Here is a 19000-nt window from a genome sequence, read left to right as displayed (position 1 = left end):
CAGGCTGGAGTGCAGTGGCGCGATCTTGGCTCACTGCAACCTCCATCTCCCAAGTTCAAGTGATTCTCCTGCCTCAGTCTCCCGAGTAGCTGGGATTACTGGCACGTGCCACCATATCTGGCTAATTTTTGTATTTTTAGTAGAGATGAGGTTTCACCATGTTGGCCAGGCTAGTCTTGAACTCCTGACATCAAGTGATCTACCTGCCTTGGCCTCTCAAAGTGCTGGGATTACAGGTGTATGCCACTGTGCCCAGTCCAGACATGTATTTTCTCACAATTTTGGAGGCTGGGTGCCAGCATTGTTGGTTTCCAGTGAGGCCTCTCTTTCTGGTTTGTAGGTAGCCGCCAGCTTGCTGTGTGCTCACAAGACCTGTTCTTTGTGCATGAGAGAGACAGAGAGAGAGGGAGAGAGAACAAGCATGAGTGCTCTGGTGTCTCTTATTATAAGGACACCAATCCTATTGGATCAGAGCCCCATCCTTGTGACTTTATTTAACCTTAATTACTTCCTTAGAAGCCCTAACTCCAAATACAGCTACACTGGGAGTTGGGTCTTCAATGGATGAATTTTGAGGCAACTGAAACATTCATAAATCCCTTTTTAAAAACCTGATAACATTAATATTTTATCTGATTATAAGGGTAATGCATGTGCATTGTGAAAAATTTGGAATAAAACAAAAAATAAAAATCACTCATTATCCCATGAAGAAGATGAAATGTAACAACCAAATGAGTCTTTTAGTAAGATCTGAGTGATAATAGCATTGTGTATTCATCTGTGCATGTGTGTGTGCACATGCCACGTTTGCCTGCTTGTTCAAAAATCTAGGAGAAGAACTGCAGGGTTTGTGGATTGTATAAAGATTATGCAAGCCCATCAAAGAGAGCTTTTGTTTGTATGCAACTCATGTAAAAGTAAATATTCCGTAACTGCTGTGTAAAATGCAAGGAAGAAAACCTGAAATAATGGCTATTGGCCAACATACAGATTATGCTCCGCTGTCTTATAATATTTTCTCTGCATTGCTTTTTAAAACATTTTTCATATTACATGCCCCATCTCATATCACATTAACCCAAATAAAAATGTCATTATCCATTCAGTTCGACAGACAGCAGGCAGAGCATAGCAGAAAATTACAGTCACGTCAGGCAGCAACAAAGGATTCTAATCAAAGGCACGTAGAAGACCCGATGGTAGGCAGCTGGCCTGGGCTCCCTTTCGCACTGTCCAGGAATATGTTTGGATTCAGAATGGGTGGCCCCCTCTTTATACACAGGGCTTGCCTCTGAAGAGTTGTGTGTAAATCACATTTTATGTTCCCTCTCTTTTGTTATGTTAAGAAAGCTTCAAGCTTGATATCTAAAAAGACTTCCTTTCAAACAGTACATATATATATATGTATAGATAGATAGATAGATAGATAGATTTTTTTTTTTACCATGTTACTATTCCTCTGAAATAAATCTAAAAGGTATTTAGGTTTATGGGATTTTATTAAACTAGGGTTCACTTGTACCACTAAACTTATTAAGATAATTGAAGGAAGATAACCAGTAAAGCTAGTCATAAAAATGTGGCTTAGACTGTACTGACTTCTCCAACGTTAAGGGTAGACTGAGACTTCTTGGAAGTTGGAGCCCAGAGGCCATTTTAAGTGACCCATTTACATACCCTTTTGCACTGATGGATTATTAAATCGATGGTTTGTGCGAATTTAGAAAAGCATGCAGTAGTCATGAAGCATCAACACAGAGATACTAAGAATAAATCAGGATAGTCATACTTATTTTTCTCTTTTGAGTGGACTTCCAGGTAGGTAGATGAGGTAAATCACATTTCTGTTTCTGCAAATCATTTGACAAAGTCTTCCCCAGCTGACTCATCAGTAAAGTGGTGCCTGGCTGAGTATTTACCTCAAAGGTAGCCCAAGAGCCAAAAACAGTGATGATGAATGATTCTGTGGCTACCTATAATAGCTGTCCAGTGGAGGGCCACAAGGGTCTGCACCGGGGCCCATCTACAGACTGACCAACTGAAGGAAGGCTTAGAAGGCACACTTACTAAATTTCAGACAGAACGAAGAAAGAATAGCCAGTGTTGCAGGTGATGGGATTTTTCTTTTCTTTCTTTTTTTTTTTTTTTTTTTGAGATGGAGTCTTTCTCTGTCACCCAGGCTGGAATGTAGTGATGCAATCTTGGCTCACTGCAACCTCCACCTCCCGGGTTCAAGCAATTCTCCGAGTAGCTGGGATTACAGGCACCTGCCACCACACCCAGCTAATTTTTATATTTGTAGTAGAGAGGAGTTTCACTCTGTTGGCCAGGCTGGTTTCGAACTCCTGAATTCAAGTGATCCGCCTGCCTTGGCCTCTGAAAGCACTGAGATTACAGACATGAGCCACCACGCCTGGCCAGGTAATGGGATTTTAATGAGTGAACACATCTTTTGCTCCCCAATAGTGTTCAAATACCCCGCGCTCCAAGCTCTGTGGCTTTATGAACAGCAAATCCATTTTCCCAAGATGGCCCTCCCTCCATGAGCCTTGGCAACAGGGGACTCATGCGTCTCATATGCTCTGCCGTCTCTCCACTTGGGTGTGTTATGCTCTGAACGTTCTGCTCCTTGAGCTGTTGTTCAGCCGTCCGTAGCGCTGTCCAGGCCATTGCCCCTGCCTTGGTTACCGCGTCCACGTGGCAGCCTTCATGCAGCCATTGCAGCTCTGACCTACAGGACCCCCTCACCCGCCATCTACAGGACCCACTCCTTCAACAGAAGAGTTGGGCCCCTGGTGACACAATTCTTTCCTTACCCCCAGAGCCTGTGGGACTGACTCGGAGGAAACTGCAGAGGAGAGGGGTCCTATAAAATTGCATGTCCTCCCAACATCCCGTCAATAGCCACCCAGCTGTCCCACTCTACCAGGTGTCTCCAAGCACCTGAATATTCCAGAGAAGTTAAGAGATCGTTCTGCTCAGAACACAAGGCAGGACAACTAATGCCTTTCTAATGAATGGGCCCTAAAAAATCGAAGTAGCAATTGTACATAGTTATCATCCATGGAAAAAGACCTTGTGGTTTTCATTAACCTGAAACTCAATATTTGCCTGCATTGTTTGTCTTCTAAAAAAAGTCAACATAAACCTGGCTTTGCAATTGACATGTAGGGTACAGATCTCAGGAAGTGATTCATTTACCATATACCAGTCCACACTTGAAATACTGTGTTCCACTTATGAGGCCACCTTTAGGAGTGACCCTGATAAAGATGAGAGCAATAAGGCAGGAGAGGTGTGTGCAAGCCATATGGTTCAGCCCCCCATTGAAAGGATGGGGGCAGCCAGGCACAGTGGCTCACGCCTGTAATCCCAGCACTTTGGGAGGCTTTAGTGGGCGGATCACAAGGTCAGGAGGTCGAGATCAGCCTGACCAACATGGTGAAATCCCATCTCTACTAAAAAAAAAAAAAAAAAAAGAAAGAAATACAATTAGCCAGGTGTGGTGGCACACACCTGTAATCCCAGTTACTTGGGAGGCTGAAGCAGGAGAATCGTTTGAACCCAGGAGGCAGAGGTTGCAGTGAGCCAGGATTACGCCACTGCTCTCCAGCCTGGGCAGTGGAGCAAGAGTCTGTCTGAAGAAAAAAAAAATAGAAAGAAAGAAAGAAGGAAGGAAGGAAGGAAGGAAGGAAGGAAGGAAGGAAGGAAGGAAGGAAGGAAGGAAGGAGAAAGAGAGAAAAGAAAGAAAGGATGGGAACAGTTGTCTAGGAGAAGATGGGGAGCAGATAAGACAGGTACCTGCCGTCTGAGCGTTGAGAGCACTGTCACGAAGAAGAGAACAGAAATGAAACCAGCAAAAGATTGTTAGACGAAGTCAGATTTTGCCTCAGTACAACAACATACCTTCTGACAAGCAGATTAACTTTATAACTTTTCCCAGTGGCTCAAGACTTCAAGACGAAGGAGTGGGTATTACATAATCAGTATGATTCAATGATTCGTTCATTCACTTAACAAATAATTACTATGTGCCAGGCGCTGTTCTAGGTGCTAGGATTATAAAAATGAAGAAACAGACTAAAATCTCCCTGACCTCGAGAACTTAATATTCTAGCGTCAAAATTATCAAATCTAAACATATATTACATTTTATGTCTTTCGTGAGAAATGCTCAGAACGATGTATTAGAGCACGTTGCTTTAGCTGTGATGCTATTCTACAATGGGCACCGAACAAAATGATGCCGCTTGGTATTTTCAGCTTGGCCTTTTAATCATGCAAGAGAGAATAAAAGGTCACATGGGTGGCCAGCAGGCTCCACAAAGAATTCCGCCCACCCGTTTGTTGAAGCTGAGTGGTATCTATGTGAATCTTCATTATGCCATTCCACCTTTCTGTGTAGGTTAGGAATTTTCTAACATAAAAGCATTTTCCTATTAAAAAAAAAAGAAACCTAACAATTGCCCTGTATGGGCATAGGAGGCATCTTGAAGTCAAGGTTTTCCCAGTATTCGAAAGCTTAGTGCCTTAAGCACAAATGAATAACCGTCCATCAGGAATGCTCTATAAATAATTTCTGTGTTAAATAAGAAGTTGAAATGGATGACCTTAGGTTCCTTTGGATACTAAGATTCAGTATTCTAGTGAAAGATCTAAAATACAATTGGAACACACAAGCGTAAACTCGGGTAATTCCAGGGATAGGGCATATGGATTAGGCTTTCTTTGCTCGCTAATGCGAACCCAATGTCATGAAACTGAGCACTGATTCTCAGTTTTGTCTAAGCACTTAATAACTCCATTTTCAAAATTATTTCACCGTATTCACTGTAAATCTGTTCTTCTTTTTTGCTTCCAAAGATAAAAAATGCTTAAGCTAAAATAGACATTTAGAGCTATTGTATTTCATGAATATTTGCAAATTTTAGGATCTTCCTCTTGAATCTTAGCTGTGTGAAAAATATCTTCCAAACAGTGTTCATTTTCCCAGAAAGCACCACATATAACCTCTTCATCTGCAGCCAATTTAGGTGTACTCCCGGCATGGTGCCCTAATTACACCTTTGTTATCCATTATCAGATGACTCCCCTCATCAGCCAAGCCTGCGACCTTCTCCTGGCTCATTTAAAACGCTATGCAGAATCTGGGGACGCATTTGACATCCAGAGGTAAGGCTGCTGCATTACAGATGAGAAATCGAGTTTTTGAATCACTGCTTCTTGTAACTGTCCATAATTGCTGGACAATTACCTTGGGACTAGCAAACAGTGGAAACGCTAGAAGCTCATAAAAGCATGGATGGACTGATTAATAAACAGAAAAGAATCCCACTTAACATGGGAAAGAAATGTGAGCAGAGCCAGGGGATGTGCGCCCTGTTGAACCTGTGGATGGATCCACCCTCTGACCTCCACAGACCCAGGAACAGGCAGGACAGGCCTGCGCCAAAGGACAGGGACGGGGGCGGGGTAAGTTCAAGCATTTTCACTTCAAGAAAAACTGTGATGCACCTCAGCCCAGAAGCCATGACTTAGTGGTGGACACCAAATTTAAATAACTGATTATCTGGCTTTTCATCATTTTGTAACTAAAAGGTTTCTATCTTAAATAAACACCTTTAGTCTAAGTTTGTCCAACCCACAGCCCGCAGACCACAAGCAGCCCAGGATGGCACTGAATGTGGCCCAACACAAATTTATAAACTTTCTTAAACATTGTGAGATTTTTTTGCAGTTTTTTTTTCTCATCAGCTATCGTTAGTGTTACGGTATTTTATGTGTGGCCCAAGACAATTCTCCTTCTTCCAATGTGGCCCAGGCAAGCCAAAAGATTTGGCCACCTTTGCTTTGGTCATTTTATGCCAAATCATGGCTTACAGCAGATAAAGAATAAAGTGGGATGGTGAATCATCCAGAAATTGACTCATTATTATCATTGCTAATCAAATAATAACATAATCATCACCAACACTGGTATTGCACCAGTTTACACGGTCTTTTCGTCCACATTCTCTCTGATTATTATAGGATGCATGAGTTGGTTAAAGATAAGGTGGCCTCATCAGCTATAAAAGCAAAGTAAATAACCCTTAAGACCCTTAAATCTTCACCCATCAGGATCAGATGAAATCACATTCAGCAGTCTCATTCTTGTTTTCACTCGAGCAGGGAAACGTATAATCAATTGTAGAAATGTTTTCAATAAAAGCAGCGCAAATTTTAAAAGTCATTTGGAAATGTCATATATTCCTTAATGATAAGTTAGTGGTTATAGAACTTATGTACAAGAAGAGTTACGTGTGTGCCTACACTGAGAACAAAAATTGGCCTTTTAATTGTAAAAAGATATTAATAACCCAGTTTTTAGCTTTTTGGGAAAGAACTTAATCTGACTACTCCTATAAGAGAGCAAAAAGGAATCATTCGAGTTTAAAATGGCCTTTTGAGGGGGCAGCTTTCCCATAGCCTAAGAGGTTACATTTTCTGGCGCTCCTGCCAGACACTTTTCCTTCTGTTTGTTTCTAAAGTGCAATGTATGTTTTATGTAATAATATACAGATGTTCATGAAGCCTGCCTTAAAGTTGGCCCCGTATTTATTTGAGTGCTAAGAGCCCTTGCTTTTTGTTTGTTGCTATTAAGAAAACTGTAAAATCATTAAGAGGAAGAGGGAGACAAAGTTAATAAAGCTGGATAATTAGGTTGTTAATTCATCAATGACAATTTGATGTCTATCAAGTAATCATTAGATTCTGGCCTGAGCTGGGCTGTGCAGAGCTTTGAGTACAGCATGTAGGCGTTCGGTCACCTGTCTGCTCTCCTTCCTAGGGAGGAAAATGTAAAGTGTCCTTCTTAGTACTTGGCTGTGTTCTGGTTGACCGCGGCTGCCTGAAACTCGAAGGTGGAAGAGGCGGTGCCCTCCTCCCCTCCCAGGTCTTTGTTTAGATGAGCTGGCTACCAGGTCTTCCTGTCTCCTCCCGCGCTCTGCCGTCACTGCTAAGAGTGCCCCATCCAGGAGCCCCTCTCCCTCCACCTCACCACAGATCTGCAGAAGCTCCTCTTCCTTCCGGGTACATCTGCAGGGCTGGGCGAGCCAGTGTAGGCAATTCAGGCCCTCCTCCTCTGGAGTGGGGCATTGCGGGTAGCCCCTGCCAGAGTCCTTTCAAATCCCTGTGTTCCCATCTCCTGTAGGTGCTACTGCAATTACACCACAGATGTGGTTGCCAGCGTCGCCTTCGGCACCCCGGTGGACTCCCAGCAGGCCCCTGAGGATCCCTTTGTGAAACACTGCAAGCGTTTCTTCGAATTCTGCATCCCCAGACCTATCCTGGTTTTACTCTGTAAGTGCAGCTGCAGCCCGGGACGCTGCGATGACTCCAGCAAGTCGGGCAGACCCTGTGACAGCTGGGGCGGCTTTTGGGGCTCTGTCCCCGCCACTGGGAAAGGGCACTCGGGGTGTTCCCCTGCAGAGGCTTTGTCTTATGGAGCCACCGGGTTCCTCTTGCCACCCGCCTAGAGCCACTTATTCCCAGTGCTGTAGCCCTGGCATTGGTGGTAAGTGGTCCACCGCCATGGTGAGAACAGTGGGGACGCACCGTGTTAGGCACTGGGTGTGCGTTGCCTCACTTAGTCCTAGTAATCACCCTATGAGAAAAATCTTCTTGTCCCTATTTCTCAGGTGAGAAACAGGCCTAGAAAGGCCGAGCTGAGACTGGAACCCAAAGCCTTTCATTTCCTAGGGCATCTTTCTTTCCTCCAACAAAATCCTCTTCACAAGACTTCTCCACTTGAAGCCCAATACACAGAAATCCTGCGTGGCGGATGAGGGAGTAGGTTACCCAATGCATGGGGACTGGTCTATTTATTTTATTTTATTTTTTACTACTTTTTTTTTTTAGATGGAGTTTCGCTCTTGTTACCCAGGCTGGAGTGCAGTGGCACGATCTTGGCTCACTGCAACCTCCACCTCCTGGGTTCAAGCGATTCTCCTGCCTCAGCCTCCTGAGTAGCTAGGATTACAGGCATGCAGCATCACAACCAGCTAATTTTATATTTTTAGTAGAGACAGGGTTTCTCCATGTTGGTCAGGCTGGTCTCAAACTCCCGACCTCAGGTGATCCGTCCACCTCGGCCTCCCAAAGTGCTGGGATTACAAGCGTGAGCCATCGCACTGGGCCTTATTTTATTTTTATTGTAGAAGTGAGATTTTTGCCCTCTGGCCAATTCTAGCGTCTTCTTGCCTTTATAGGAGCATTGACGTGTTATGATTGGTATTGATTATTGCCATGATTTCTAACCATTCTGCTGGGCTGGTAAATTCCATTCATTCCTTGACCAGTTTCATTCCCATTTCTGAGCCAATGTCCACTGGAGCCCCTGTCACCCCACTGGCTCCACCCTGAAATCGTGGGCAGAGTCACTCTGAGTGTCCAGCAGTCTCTTCCTTCACCCTTTCCACCGCTCCTGGAGGCAGCCCAGGCTGCATCTGCACCTTGTGCCTCAACCATGGCCCAGGCCCGTGGGGCAGGTGGCTCAGTTGTGCCATCCTTTCTATTCCACCTCTCTGCCTCTGCAGGGCCCTCCTGCTGCTGTATCGCATTGGTTCGGACTCTGGCTCTTGAAAACAGGCCCGTGCATTCTGAGAGCATGTGTGTCTGGAGATGTTCTCCCCAGCCCAGCCCCCATAGAGCCTGGTGCAGGGTGAATCCACCATGGAAACTGAGAAGCTGAACCCAGCCAGTGCCCCTCTCCAGAGCAGATGAAGCGTCCCTGACCCTGGCAGCCCAGTCCCCAGCACATGGCAGCAAGGGGGCCCACGCTGCACCCAGGGGCCGGCAAGGGAGGGACCCACCGCAGCAACAGCCAGTATCCTTGTCAGCAGCTGCAGTGGCAGCTCTTGGGAACAATTCAGGAGGTCGTTCTGGGGACAATTATCCACAAGAAAAAAAATGCAAATGACCAGAAAGTTTGTAAAAAGTAAATCAGCTTCCACCACTTGCTAAGGCTTGAAACAGCCTGTAATCCTTTCTCTCTTGATGAAGTACGAAGACCTTAAGCTCCATCCCCGGGACCTGAAACATTAATTTGTAAGGGTGAACTTGACCTCTTGAGGGCCAGATGGAAGTGCAGACTCGATTAATTGCACAGATGTTTATTGAGTGCTTACTATGTGCCAGGAATGGTGAGGAGTACCGAGAGGGAGTGAGACATCGCCCTGCTCTCAGAAGCAGCAGTGCGGCGGGGAGGGCAGGACTCAAAAACGGCTCCGATTCCAGGCCCGCTTTCTCTTCCCAGGAACAGGCGTCTAATGGCCCTGGTTTATTATCACCCCCTTTTCAATGCCACTTTTGTTTTTCTCTTTCAAGTATCATTTCCATCCATAATGGTCCCACTGGCCCGGATTTTGCCCAATAAGAACCGAGATGAACTGAACGGCTTTTTTAACAAACTCATTAGGAATGTGATTGCCTTGCGGGACCAGCAAGCTGCCGAAGAGGTAACGTATTTTAATAGGACACAGCCTCGAAATGGAATGGAGCTGACTTTGGCATCACTGTCTCGGTTCTTTCCCTTCCCTCTCAGCCCCGCACATCACACCGTGCTGTCCTTCAGCAATCCACCACTTACAACTTCCAGGGACAGTGGAGAGAACAGAGGAAGGTTGAAGAAGGTCAGACAAGAAAGGGAGGGTGGGACGGCAGAGAGGAGCCTAGAGCAATGTGTACGTCCTTTGACACAGACAGGTAGAATTAAAGCCGCCCCCAAAACTCTCTCTCTAATGCAAGCATCACCCTAAGCACAGGTTAGAGCAGCCCAGAAGAATTTTCTGGGTAAATGTGCCCACATGCAATTTTCATGAGCACATTCTTTATATTGAAAACCCAGCAAGATGGGTTTTCATGTTCCAGCATGAACAGCATGCTTATTAGAGAGTTCAGCAACTGTCAGTCAACCCCACACGATTCGTGTGAGACCTAGCATTTTCTTTCCTCCTTGCAGATTTACACTATGCATGGCACATAGTAGGAATCAAGTAAATATTTGTTGATTGAACTTGGTTAAAATAGAAAGAGGAGTTTTCAGTGGGAAGAAAGGCATTTCAATACTGGATATGCGTATGCATGTGTAAATCTGGGCTTTAAAGCCCTTGTCGCATTAAAGAAAGTTACTAAAAAGGAAAAACAGGGCTGAAATGGCTTTTCCTTAGCTGACTTGTGCAAGATGCAACTTGAAAAGGGTTGTCTCAAAGACTGGATGGCTCGGAGGAATTGGTGAGGTCCAATTGTGAAGGCATTGGCCTGGAATGAAATCACGGGTCAATTAGTGGCTTGATACACTGGGCAGCCTTGGGCAGCAACCGTGTCCTGTGCAGCTTCACACCCTGAGAACTGTGCAGCAAACGTGTCTAGATCCAGAAGGCATGGGAAGGTATAGGCAAGCTTGCAGCCCCCTCGGCCCACACCACTGTGAACTCAACTCGCATGTCCTTGGAGGTGTGGGAAGAAGCAGCTTAACTGGCATCCCTGGCCCGGCTCTGAGGCCTAAAAGGACAGAACATTTTGATCCAGGTTCATGTGTCTCCGCAGAATGAGGATGGAGCCGGGGGAGGAGGGATAAAGAAATAACCATTTTCAACCTTCAACATCGCTACGAAGGGCCACCTTTTGAGAGTGTTCTCACACACACACACACACACACACGCACGCACACACACACACACAGACACACACACACACAGACACACACACACAGACACGCACACACACGCACGCACACACACACACAGACACACGCACACACACAGACACATGCACACACACACACAGACACACGCACACACACACACAGACACACGCACACAGACACACACACAGACACACACACACAGACACACACACACACACACACACACACACGCATCCCTAGCCTGGCTGTGGAATCAGGCTAAAAAATTTAAAACTGTTGCACCGAATGACTTACTAAGAGGTGAGAGGTTATTAAAGATCCAATTACTGGGATTGCCTAGAGCTTTTCCTTTTATAAACTCTAGTGCCATTTGTTTCAAACAATGAGCTGATCTGAGAAAAGCCTCCCAACCACAAATCCAGGACAGCCATGTCAAGACAGAGCTATACGGTTACTAAGAAAACTTGCTTTAAAACCATCTAAAGTCTGTATACATTCCATCAAGCAGATGTGTGTTTGCGCAGTGAAAATGCGGCACAGATGTTAAAAGGTAAATATTTTTCTAAGCTCTAGCCGATGGGTGGATTAGACACCTACATCTATCAGGGTGCGTATTTTCCTTGGATAGGACCATAAACCAGCACCGTTTCAGTCCTCAGTGGGCAGTGTTCAGATAGCCTCCCTGATGCAGTGTGAATAAAAGAAACCCATCTATACTAATGTTCCTCTCCAGCGCACGGGCCTTAGAGAGTGGCCTTTCCTCTGGCCTCTGTAGCTGGAGGTTAAGACAGATTTCTGCAAGACTCTGACAGCCCTTTAGCAGCCTGTCTGGGCTGGGATAAGAGGAAAGGATGCTGGTTGCAGTTTTGCCCGTGGAAAAATACCCAGTGCAGAGGTGGCTGTGCCCTCCCTCCCATCATTACTCCTACACTACCTCAGCAAAGCCACAGCCAAGCCTCAGGGACCACAACGGTATCATACCCCGAGGAGTTTCAGAGGGACTGACTGAGAGGTCTGGGGGTGCTCTGGGGTCCTGTGCTGGTGTCCCAGAGCTGAGGGAGCAAAGCATGCTCACTTCCCCTGCGTGCCATCTTACCTGACCCTGCCCCAGCTCTGCTCCATAGAAGCAGGGCCAGTAGTGGGACCACACCAGCACCCAGACATTGACCAAGCAGCAGAAAGGAAGCTGGAGAAAGCCAGCCCTTGAGGATGTCGTTTGAAAATCAGAACGAGCAGGGCCAGGGTGGAATGAAGCCACCAACTACCCCTGACCCTTCACCATTTTCTTAGCTACTACAAGCTGATGGGAAGCTGAGGCCTTGCTTCCTTAGACTCAAGGTCTGTGGCGCCTGTAGTCTTAACCTTGAGCACTGCTATGATCCCAGTAGGCACCTTCCAAAGTCACAAGGCTGGGGCGCAGTGGAGCTGCAAAAGTGTCAGCATCCAAGATCCCCGCTCTAAAGAGCATGCACTTGTCATCAAACTCAACACACTCATCCTCCAAATGCATGCACTGCATTACGTTTTTATCTGTTGAGTCATGGACTGCACATCTAACATGTGCTCAGCACAAAACTAGGCATGGTGTCAGGGGTTGAGGGTGGGGACCTGCCCTGGAATTGCTTATAATCTTATGGAGGAGAAAAAGCAAACACACAAGAAACAACAACAATCTTAAAAGATGAAATCATCAGAAAGCCAAGGCGGGCAGATCACCTGAGGTCAGGAGTTCGAGACCAGCCTGACCAACATGGTGAAACCCCTCCTCTACTAAAAATACAAAAATTAGCCAGGCGTGGTGGTGCACGCCTGTAATCCCAGCTACTCAGGAGGCTGAGGCAGGAAGATCACTTGAACCTGGGAGGCAGAGTTTGCAGTGAGCCAAGATCATATCATTGCACTCCAGCCTGGGTGACAGAGCAAGACTCAAAAAAAAAAAAAAAAAAAGATGGAATCAGACACTCATGTGTGTGGCATAGATTATTAATGCAATCAAAATTCAGAGGCCAATGAATTGAGAAAATGCTGCAACTAGCACAGTACTTTGAATGAAATTCTAATATTTTTCTGTTGGTGATTCTGATGCTCTCCTTTTGCCATTTTAGTCCCATAAACTTCAGAAAACGGAAATGTGTTGGCTGTCTTTCATGACGTTAAAGAGAATTTCAAAGAAGGGATGTTCTAGGAATAGGCTCTGTTAACACAGGCGATATAGAAACACTCCTATTGTTACAATGAGTAATAGTGAAAATATGAAGAATATGCAAATGACTGATAAAGAAGGTAGGGAAAATGGAAAGAAAGCTCTAACTACTTAAATGGGGGTAGGGGATTACTGAGAAAAAGAGGGAACCGATGTGAAGATCTGATATGAAGGCTAGGGGATGAAGAAGGCAAAGCCTGGAGACCTTGAAGACAGGCACCGCCAAACTAGTCCCCTCCCCTTGCCCCCACTTCTGTTAACTTTCTACTGTGTGAGCAAACCTGGTGGCTGCCCATCTAAGTTCTAAGCTGCACATAAGCGAGCAGTACAGCATATGCTTTGTTTTAAATCTATGTGATGTTTTCATTGTTTTATTGTTGGAAAACCAACCACCAACCAACAGTACCAAAATGCATAAAGTAAAAAATATAAGCCCCCTTCTGGTTTCCCGCCTCCTCCAGCTCATGATGAACTGTTGGGTGGGGGCATTCCTAGAACTGTCTATGCATAGACTGATACAGGTGATGATATATTTAGTACATTTGCTGTTTTTGCAGAAACGAGAGCCACTGTGCATACTGTTCCATGACCTGCTTTGTTTTACTTACCAAAGTGGTTCAATGACTTTCAAATTAGCCCAGATAGAATGGCCTCTGCCTTGCTCAGGGCAGCAGCCCAGGCTGCTCTTCAGTGCCCCAGAACCTGCCTGACCGGTGCTATACTAAGGGACATTCAGGTGGCTTCCAGGTTCTCACCGTCCCAGATAACCCAGCAATGAGGAACCTTGTTCCTACTGAGCTGTTCAAAAGCTACGCCCATCTATCTTCCTCTTTCGTTCTCCAGGAAGCCTCACTTTGCATGACTGTAAGGTCAAAATGTGCATTTTCCTCCTTTTGTCCCTTAGAGGCGCAGGGACTTCCTCCAAATGGTCCTGGATGCCCGACATTCTGCAAGTCCCGTGGGCGTGCAAGACTTTGACATGGTCAGAGATGTCTTCTCCTCTACCCGGTGCAAACCGAACCCTTCCCGGCAACACCAGGCCAGGCCCATGGCCAGGCCTTTGACTGTGGATGAGATTGTGGGCCAGGCCTTCATCTTCCTCATCGCTGGCTATGAAATCGTCACCAACACACTTTCTTTTGCCACCTACCTACTGGCCACCAACCCTGACTGCCAAGAGAAGCTTCTGAGAGAGGTGGACCTTTTTAAGGAGAAACACGTGAGTACAAGTTGGGTCCAGTTACCCATGGGATATCCGTAGAACAATTGATTTTGTGTTTGTGGAAGTGAAACTTATTTTTAATAACTTGCTAATATCACATTCTAAGCTTATAAGATGAAATAGGGTCATTGTTCGGCTTCTCCCGCTCTCCGGGTTAGCAAGTGAAATGGAATGTTGAGAACGACAGTCACAACAAAAAGACAAATTGTGTGTGCACCTTCGCTGTCTGGGGTAGTCCACGAAGCCAGGCCTGGCTGGAGGAAGCTGTGGAAGCTCAGGAAGGAGTCAGGCCCAAAGGGCAGGGTTCGGAAAGGAGTTATGGCTTCCCAATATCTGACTTGGAGCTGCCAAACAGAGGGACGCAGGTGTGAGCCAGAAAAGAGAGCTAAGCTGGAAGGCAGGAGTGGACAAAAGGACAGGCCAAGCTGAAGCTGGACTGAAGACTGGAAGCTGAGGAGGAGGCTCACAAATGGAATAAGGGAAGATGGGGCCCGTCAGCGCCCAGGCCAGATTCTGGGCATTTCTTCTAGATGAGGCCCCTCTTTATCTCTTGTAGCAGATATAATGAGGGCGCTGGGCAAGACTACTTTATCACCTCATTTTTTCCTCTGGATGCTTGTGTGTGTATAACTTTGGCTCGTGAGTTGTTAAAGAGATTCATTTTTTAAACCTGTGCTTTAAAAGGAAGACCACCACAATGGAATGCTTTCTATTACATTCTGATATGATTGCTATTACATTTTGATATAATTGCTATTACATTCACAGTTTTGGAAGGTGGTCTGTTCTGTTACTGGAACCATTAAAAAATGTTTCACACGATGAACTGAAAACCACTTCCCAGGAAATTCTGCTTTTTTCTTCTACTGGGGAAGTAAAGGCAAAGTCAGTGTCTTTTCTTCACAGCAGTTTTTTAATATTTGAAAACTGCATTCACTGTGTTACTAATTAATTGTCTTAACTTTAGGCTCAACATTAGCTTATGGTCAACTTCAAGTTCTAAGTAGTTATAACAACTGCCACGCTGGGCCTTTCCAAACCCTGCTTACACAATTGATTTATTGAGCCTAGACGCAAGAGTTTATATTTATCCTTATTACTGTTCAAGTCAGTCAAAATAATTTTGAATCTTGATTCTGCCATCTGTTGTATTAGCAATTCCTCCAGCCTCGTGTCATCTGAGACTTACTAAGCATGTCTCCTATTTCATCCAAGTCATTGATTAAAATGTTGAACAGGACAAGACTTCCCTCCAGATTGACATTGATCCATTAATCAATATTCTTTGGGCATGGAATCTCAACAAGTCATGAATCCAAATAACCCTGCAACCCATCTTATTCTGTTTTATATGCAGTGGTTTATGTATTTGTTCTTAAATTGAGGAAAGGGGAGAGGGAGGGACCAACGGTGACTAGGGGGCATTAGCGCAAAAGAAGTAAAACGAGCTTGAAGGGAGGCAATCTATTAGGATGCATTTAGTTGCAGATAACAGAACCCCAACCCAACTGATTTAAGCAAAACAAAAACAAAAGTAAAAACAAACAAAAAGACTCATAAATGTGTATTTCTGAGTACATTTAATTGAGCAGCTCAGGAATAGATACGGCTCCAGGCGAATCTCTGTCTAGGTCTCAGACTGTGCACAGGTCCGTTTCTGTCTCCCCAGTTCTTGGCTGTGCTCTCTTATATTGGCCCCATACTCCGTCATGCTGTCCTCTCAAAGCCCCAAGAAGCCTGTCAAGAGTGTCTGGGACTACACACTTCCTTGCTTGTAACCAATGGAGAAGAGAGGGTGTGTGGCTTAAAATTCCCAGACAGAGTCACCCTGATGAGAATGCTTAGGTTGCTGCCCTTTTTTTTTTTTTTTTTTTTGAGGTGAAGTTTCACTCTTGTTGCCGAGGCTGGAGGGCAATGGCACAATCTGGGCTCACTGTAACCCCCACCTCCTGGGTTCAAGCAATTCTGCCTCAGCCTTCCGAGTAGCTGGCATTACAGACATGTACCACCACAACTGGCTAATTTTGTATTTTTAGTAGAGACGGGGTTTCACCATGTTAGTCAGGCTGGTCTCGAACTCCCGATCTCAGGTGATCCACCTGCCTCGGCCTCCCAAAGTGCTGGGATTACAGGCGTGAGCCACCGCACCCGGCCCGCTGCCCATTCTTGAACCAACTCCTCTGCAGCAAGGGGAATGGGGTCCCTGACAGGCTCAGACTCCAGCCCTAGGTCAATCATGCTCAAGTCAATGACTGAGAACTCAGGAAGGTGACTTCTCAAAGGAAGCTTAGCATGCTGTCCCAGGAAGGCATTGGAGGGAAGCCCAGCACTCTGGTCTCAGTAAACCAGAAAGCACTTCAAATTAAGGGCTTTGAAGCATCTAATGAGTGTCCAGCAGTGTAGTAGACACGGCAGAGGCTAGGAGAGGGGGCAGAAGCTCTAAGAGACAGAAGTCAGATCCTCATCTTGCAGGAATTCAATCACCAATTGAGAAGCAATGTTATGTCTATGAAACAATATCTTCCTTCCAAACACAGGCCTGCAGGGCAGTAGAAGGCAGCAGATAATCAGGTCTAGAATGTGTGGTGTCATTTAGAGAGCCACGGGACCACAGGAGTCAGTCCCACCAGCTATAACCATAGTCACATCCAGTTATGTCAATCTGCCAGGAGGACACAGCAAGTGTTTCCATTCAAAAGCCCTCACGCATGCACCCTTTACCTCTGGCACGGCCTTCACTGGCCATGACCTCAAGGAGGGTGTTGTCTCACCACACCCTGGCCTCCTTCAATGCCCCCAGCCTAGGAGCAGGGCTTTTCCTCCCAGAGGACCACATGTTAGGCCACGCGCAGTGGCTCAAGGCTATAATCCCAGCACTTTGGGAGGTCAAGGTGGGTGGATCACCTGAGGTCAGGAATTCGAGACCAGCCTGACCAACACAGTAAAACCCCATCTCTACTAAAAATATAAAATTAGCTGGGCGTGGTGGCACATGCCTGTAATCCCAGCTACTCAGGAGGCTGAGGCAGGAGAATCACTTGAACCAGGGAGGCAGAGATTGCAGTGAGTGAAGATTGTGCCATTGCACTCCAGCCTGGGCAATAAGAAAGAAACTCCATCTCAAAAATAAAATAAAATAAAAGAGACCCACATGTTATTATGGGGCTGTACAGAATGTTGCAAGGCACTGAGAGCCCTTGGTCAAATAAACAGATTACAGCAGGTCAAATTTTTGAGTTTAGTGTGCATAAAACCATAAGGGAAGATTGCTTAGAATGGACATTCCAGGGTCCTGACCTCAGGGGTTCCAATTCCATAAGTCTGGGCTGGGGCCCAGGAACCCGCGTTTTATTTTTATTTTTTTGAGATGGAGTCTCGCTCTCTCGTCCAGGCTGGAGTGCAGTGGTGCAATCCTGGCTCACAGCAACCTCTGCCTCCTGAGGAACCCACGTTTTAAGTGAATGTTTCCAGTGATTCTGATACAGGTGGTCCCTGGTTCCACTTTGAGAAGACAGCCTTAGATTCTCAAGGGCTCAGATCCCTCTTCCAAGAAAAAAAGCAGGGTTCAAAGCCCTCCTAAGCCATGCAAGCCCCAATGTGATTTTCTTCCTGTATGTAATAGCTGGTTGTTGGGGAGGAGTCTCTGAAAAATGGGAATATCTACAGCTGTCTTTTTCAAAACATACATTTGGTAGTCACAATAATGTTGCTTTGCATAGCCTTGCACATGGCACCCACTCAATGAATATTGGTAGGTTTTCTTTTTTTCTTTTCTTTCTTTCCTTCTTTTATTTTTTTAATTTTTTTTTTTTTTTTTTTTTTTTTTTTTACTATAATCAGAGCTCTGTTAATATGGGCCATCTGTCAGGACATGGAAATGCAGATTAGATGTTCACACATTAGATATTTTCCTGAAAATATTCCTGAAAATTTGCATGTAAAGTATGACTTGTTATAATTTTCCTGCTGGTTTCCATTCAACAAATATTTCTTGAGTGCCAGTTAATGCCAGACTCTGGGGCTCCAGCCCTACGCACGAGGGTGTTCTGGTCTAGCTCTTCTGTGACATCCCTGTAGAGCATCCCCATGCCTCATTAGATGGCCTTCCCTTGTATTTGTCAATGAGATTGCTTAATTTGAGCTCTAGAGTTTCTTCTCCCCGAGCAATTTCTTTCATAGCAATGCACCATGGGAATCTGATGAGAGCTACATCCTTTCCTCCAAGAAAGAGCAGATATGTGTATGGCATCAGTTCAGACTCTTCTGTGGACAGTGATAGAAAATTCAGCCCAGATTGTCTCAGGGAGCTTACTGACCTCTATAACTGAAAAGTCCAGAGGGCAGAGCTGCCTTCAGGTATGGCTTGATTCAGGGGCTCAAGCCCTGTCCAGGTTGTTCTCTCTCCCCATCTCTCAGCTCCAATTTCTCTGGGCATACTCCCTTCTCAGGCAGATCTCCCCTAGGGGTCTCAAGACAGCTGTGTAACCAGTGTTCTGAACAGTCTGAACTCAGTGAGGTACCTACTTAAAACCATTCAGTGTTTTTTTTGTTTTGTTTTGTTTTGTTTCACTTTTTTCCTTTAAATGTGCTCTGATGAATCTCCTTTCCCTGTCCATGATGATACCTTGGACAGATCTCAATGATTTCTGGTCATTTTGGGGGGCATTAAAAAGTCCAGGCCAGTCTGACCCAGATGAAAACTTCAGTCTCAAATCCAACCAGTGCTCTTCTGTTCTCGTAGCTCAGGCTGACCTGTGGCCTGAGGACACTGCCCTGGGGAGGAGTGGTCTGTTTCTTCCCCTTCCTTCTATTCCTCCCCCACCCCTGCTGGTTCCCTTTCTCCTACAGGAGTGGGGCCTGTGAACGGATCCCCAAATCCTGCCTA

At 45.6% G+C, this 19000-nt stretch overlaps 1 protein-coding gene across 8 annotated transcripts in view; it reads left to right on the top strand.

Moving 5' to 3' along the window:
• TBXAS1 (thromboxane A synthase 1) overlaps positions 1 to 19000 on the top strand; it is a 213263-nt gene that overhangs the window by 124922 nt on the left and 69341 nt on the right. For 7 of the 8 annotated variants that reach the window (XM_031665114.1, XM_031665111.1, XM_031665112.1 and 4 more), the window contains 4 exons: positions 5087 to 5175; positions 7196 to 7344; positions 9370 to 9500; positions 13798 to 14112. In XM_031665114.1, the coding sequence (XP_031520974.1) occupies positions 5087 to 5175; positions 7196 to 7344; positions 9370 to 9500; positions 13798 to 14112 (684 nt within the window). Of the gene's footprint in view, positions 1 to 4266; positions 4405 to 5086; positions 5176 to 7195; positions 7345 to 9369; positions 9501 to 13797; positions 14113 to 19000 lie in introns of all 8 variants that reach the window. The other variant, XM_017957224.3, reaches the window with a different exon arrangement.

The sequence above is a fragment of the Papio anubis genome, chromosome 4, assembly GCF_008728515.1.
Source record: "Papio anubis isolate 15944 chromosome 4, Panubis1.0, whole genome shotgun sequence".
NCBI lineage: Eukaryota > Metazoa > Chordata > Mammalia > Primates > Cercopithecidae > Papio > Papio anubis.
This window is presented reverse-complemented; position numbering and strand designations above follow the sequence as displayed.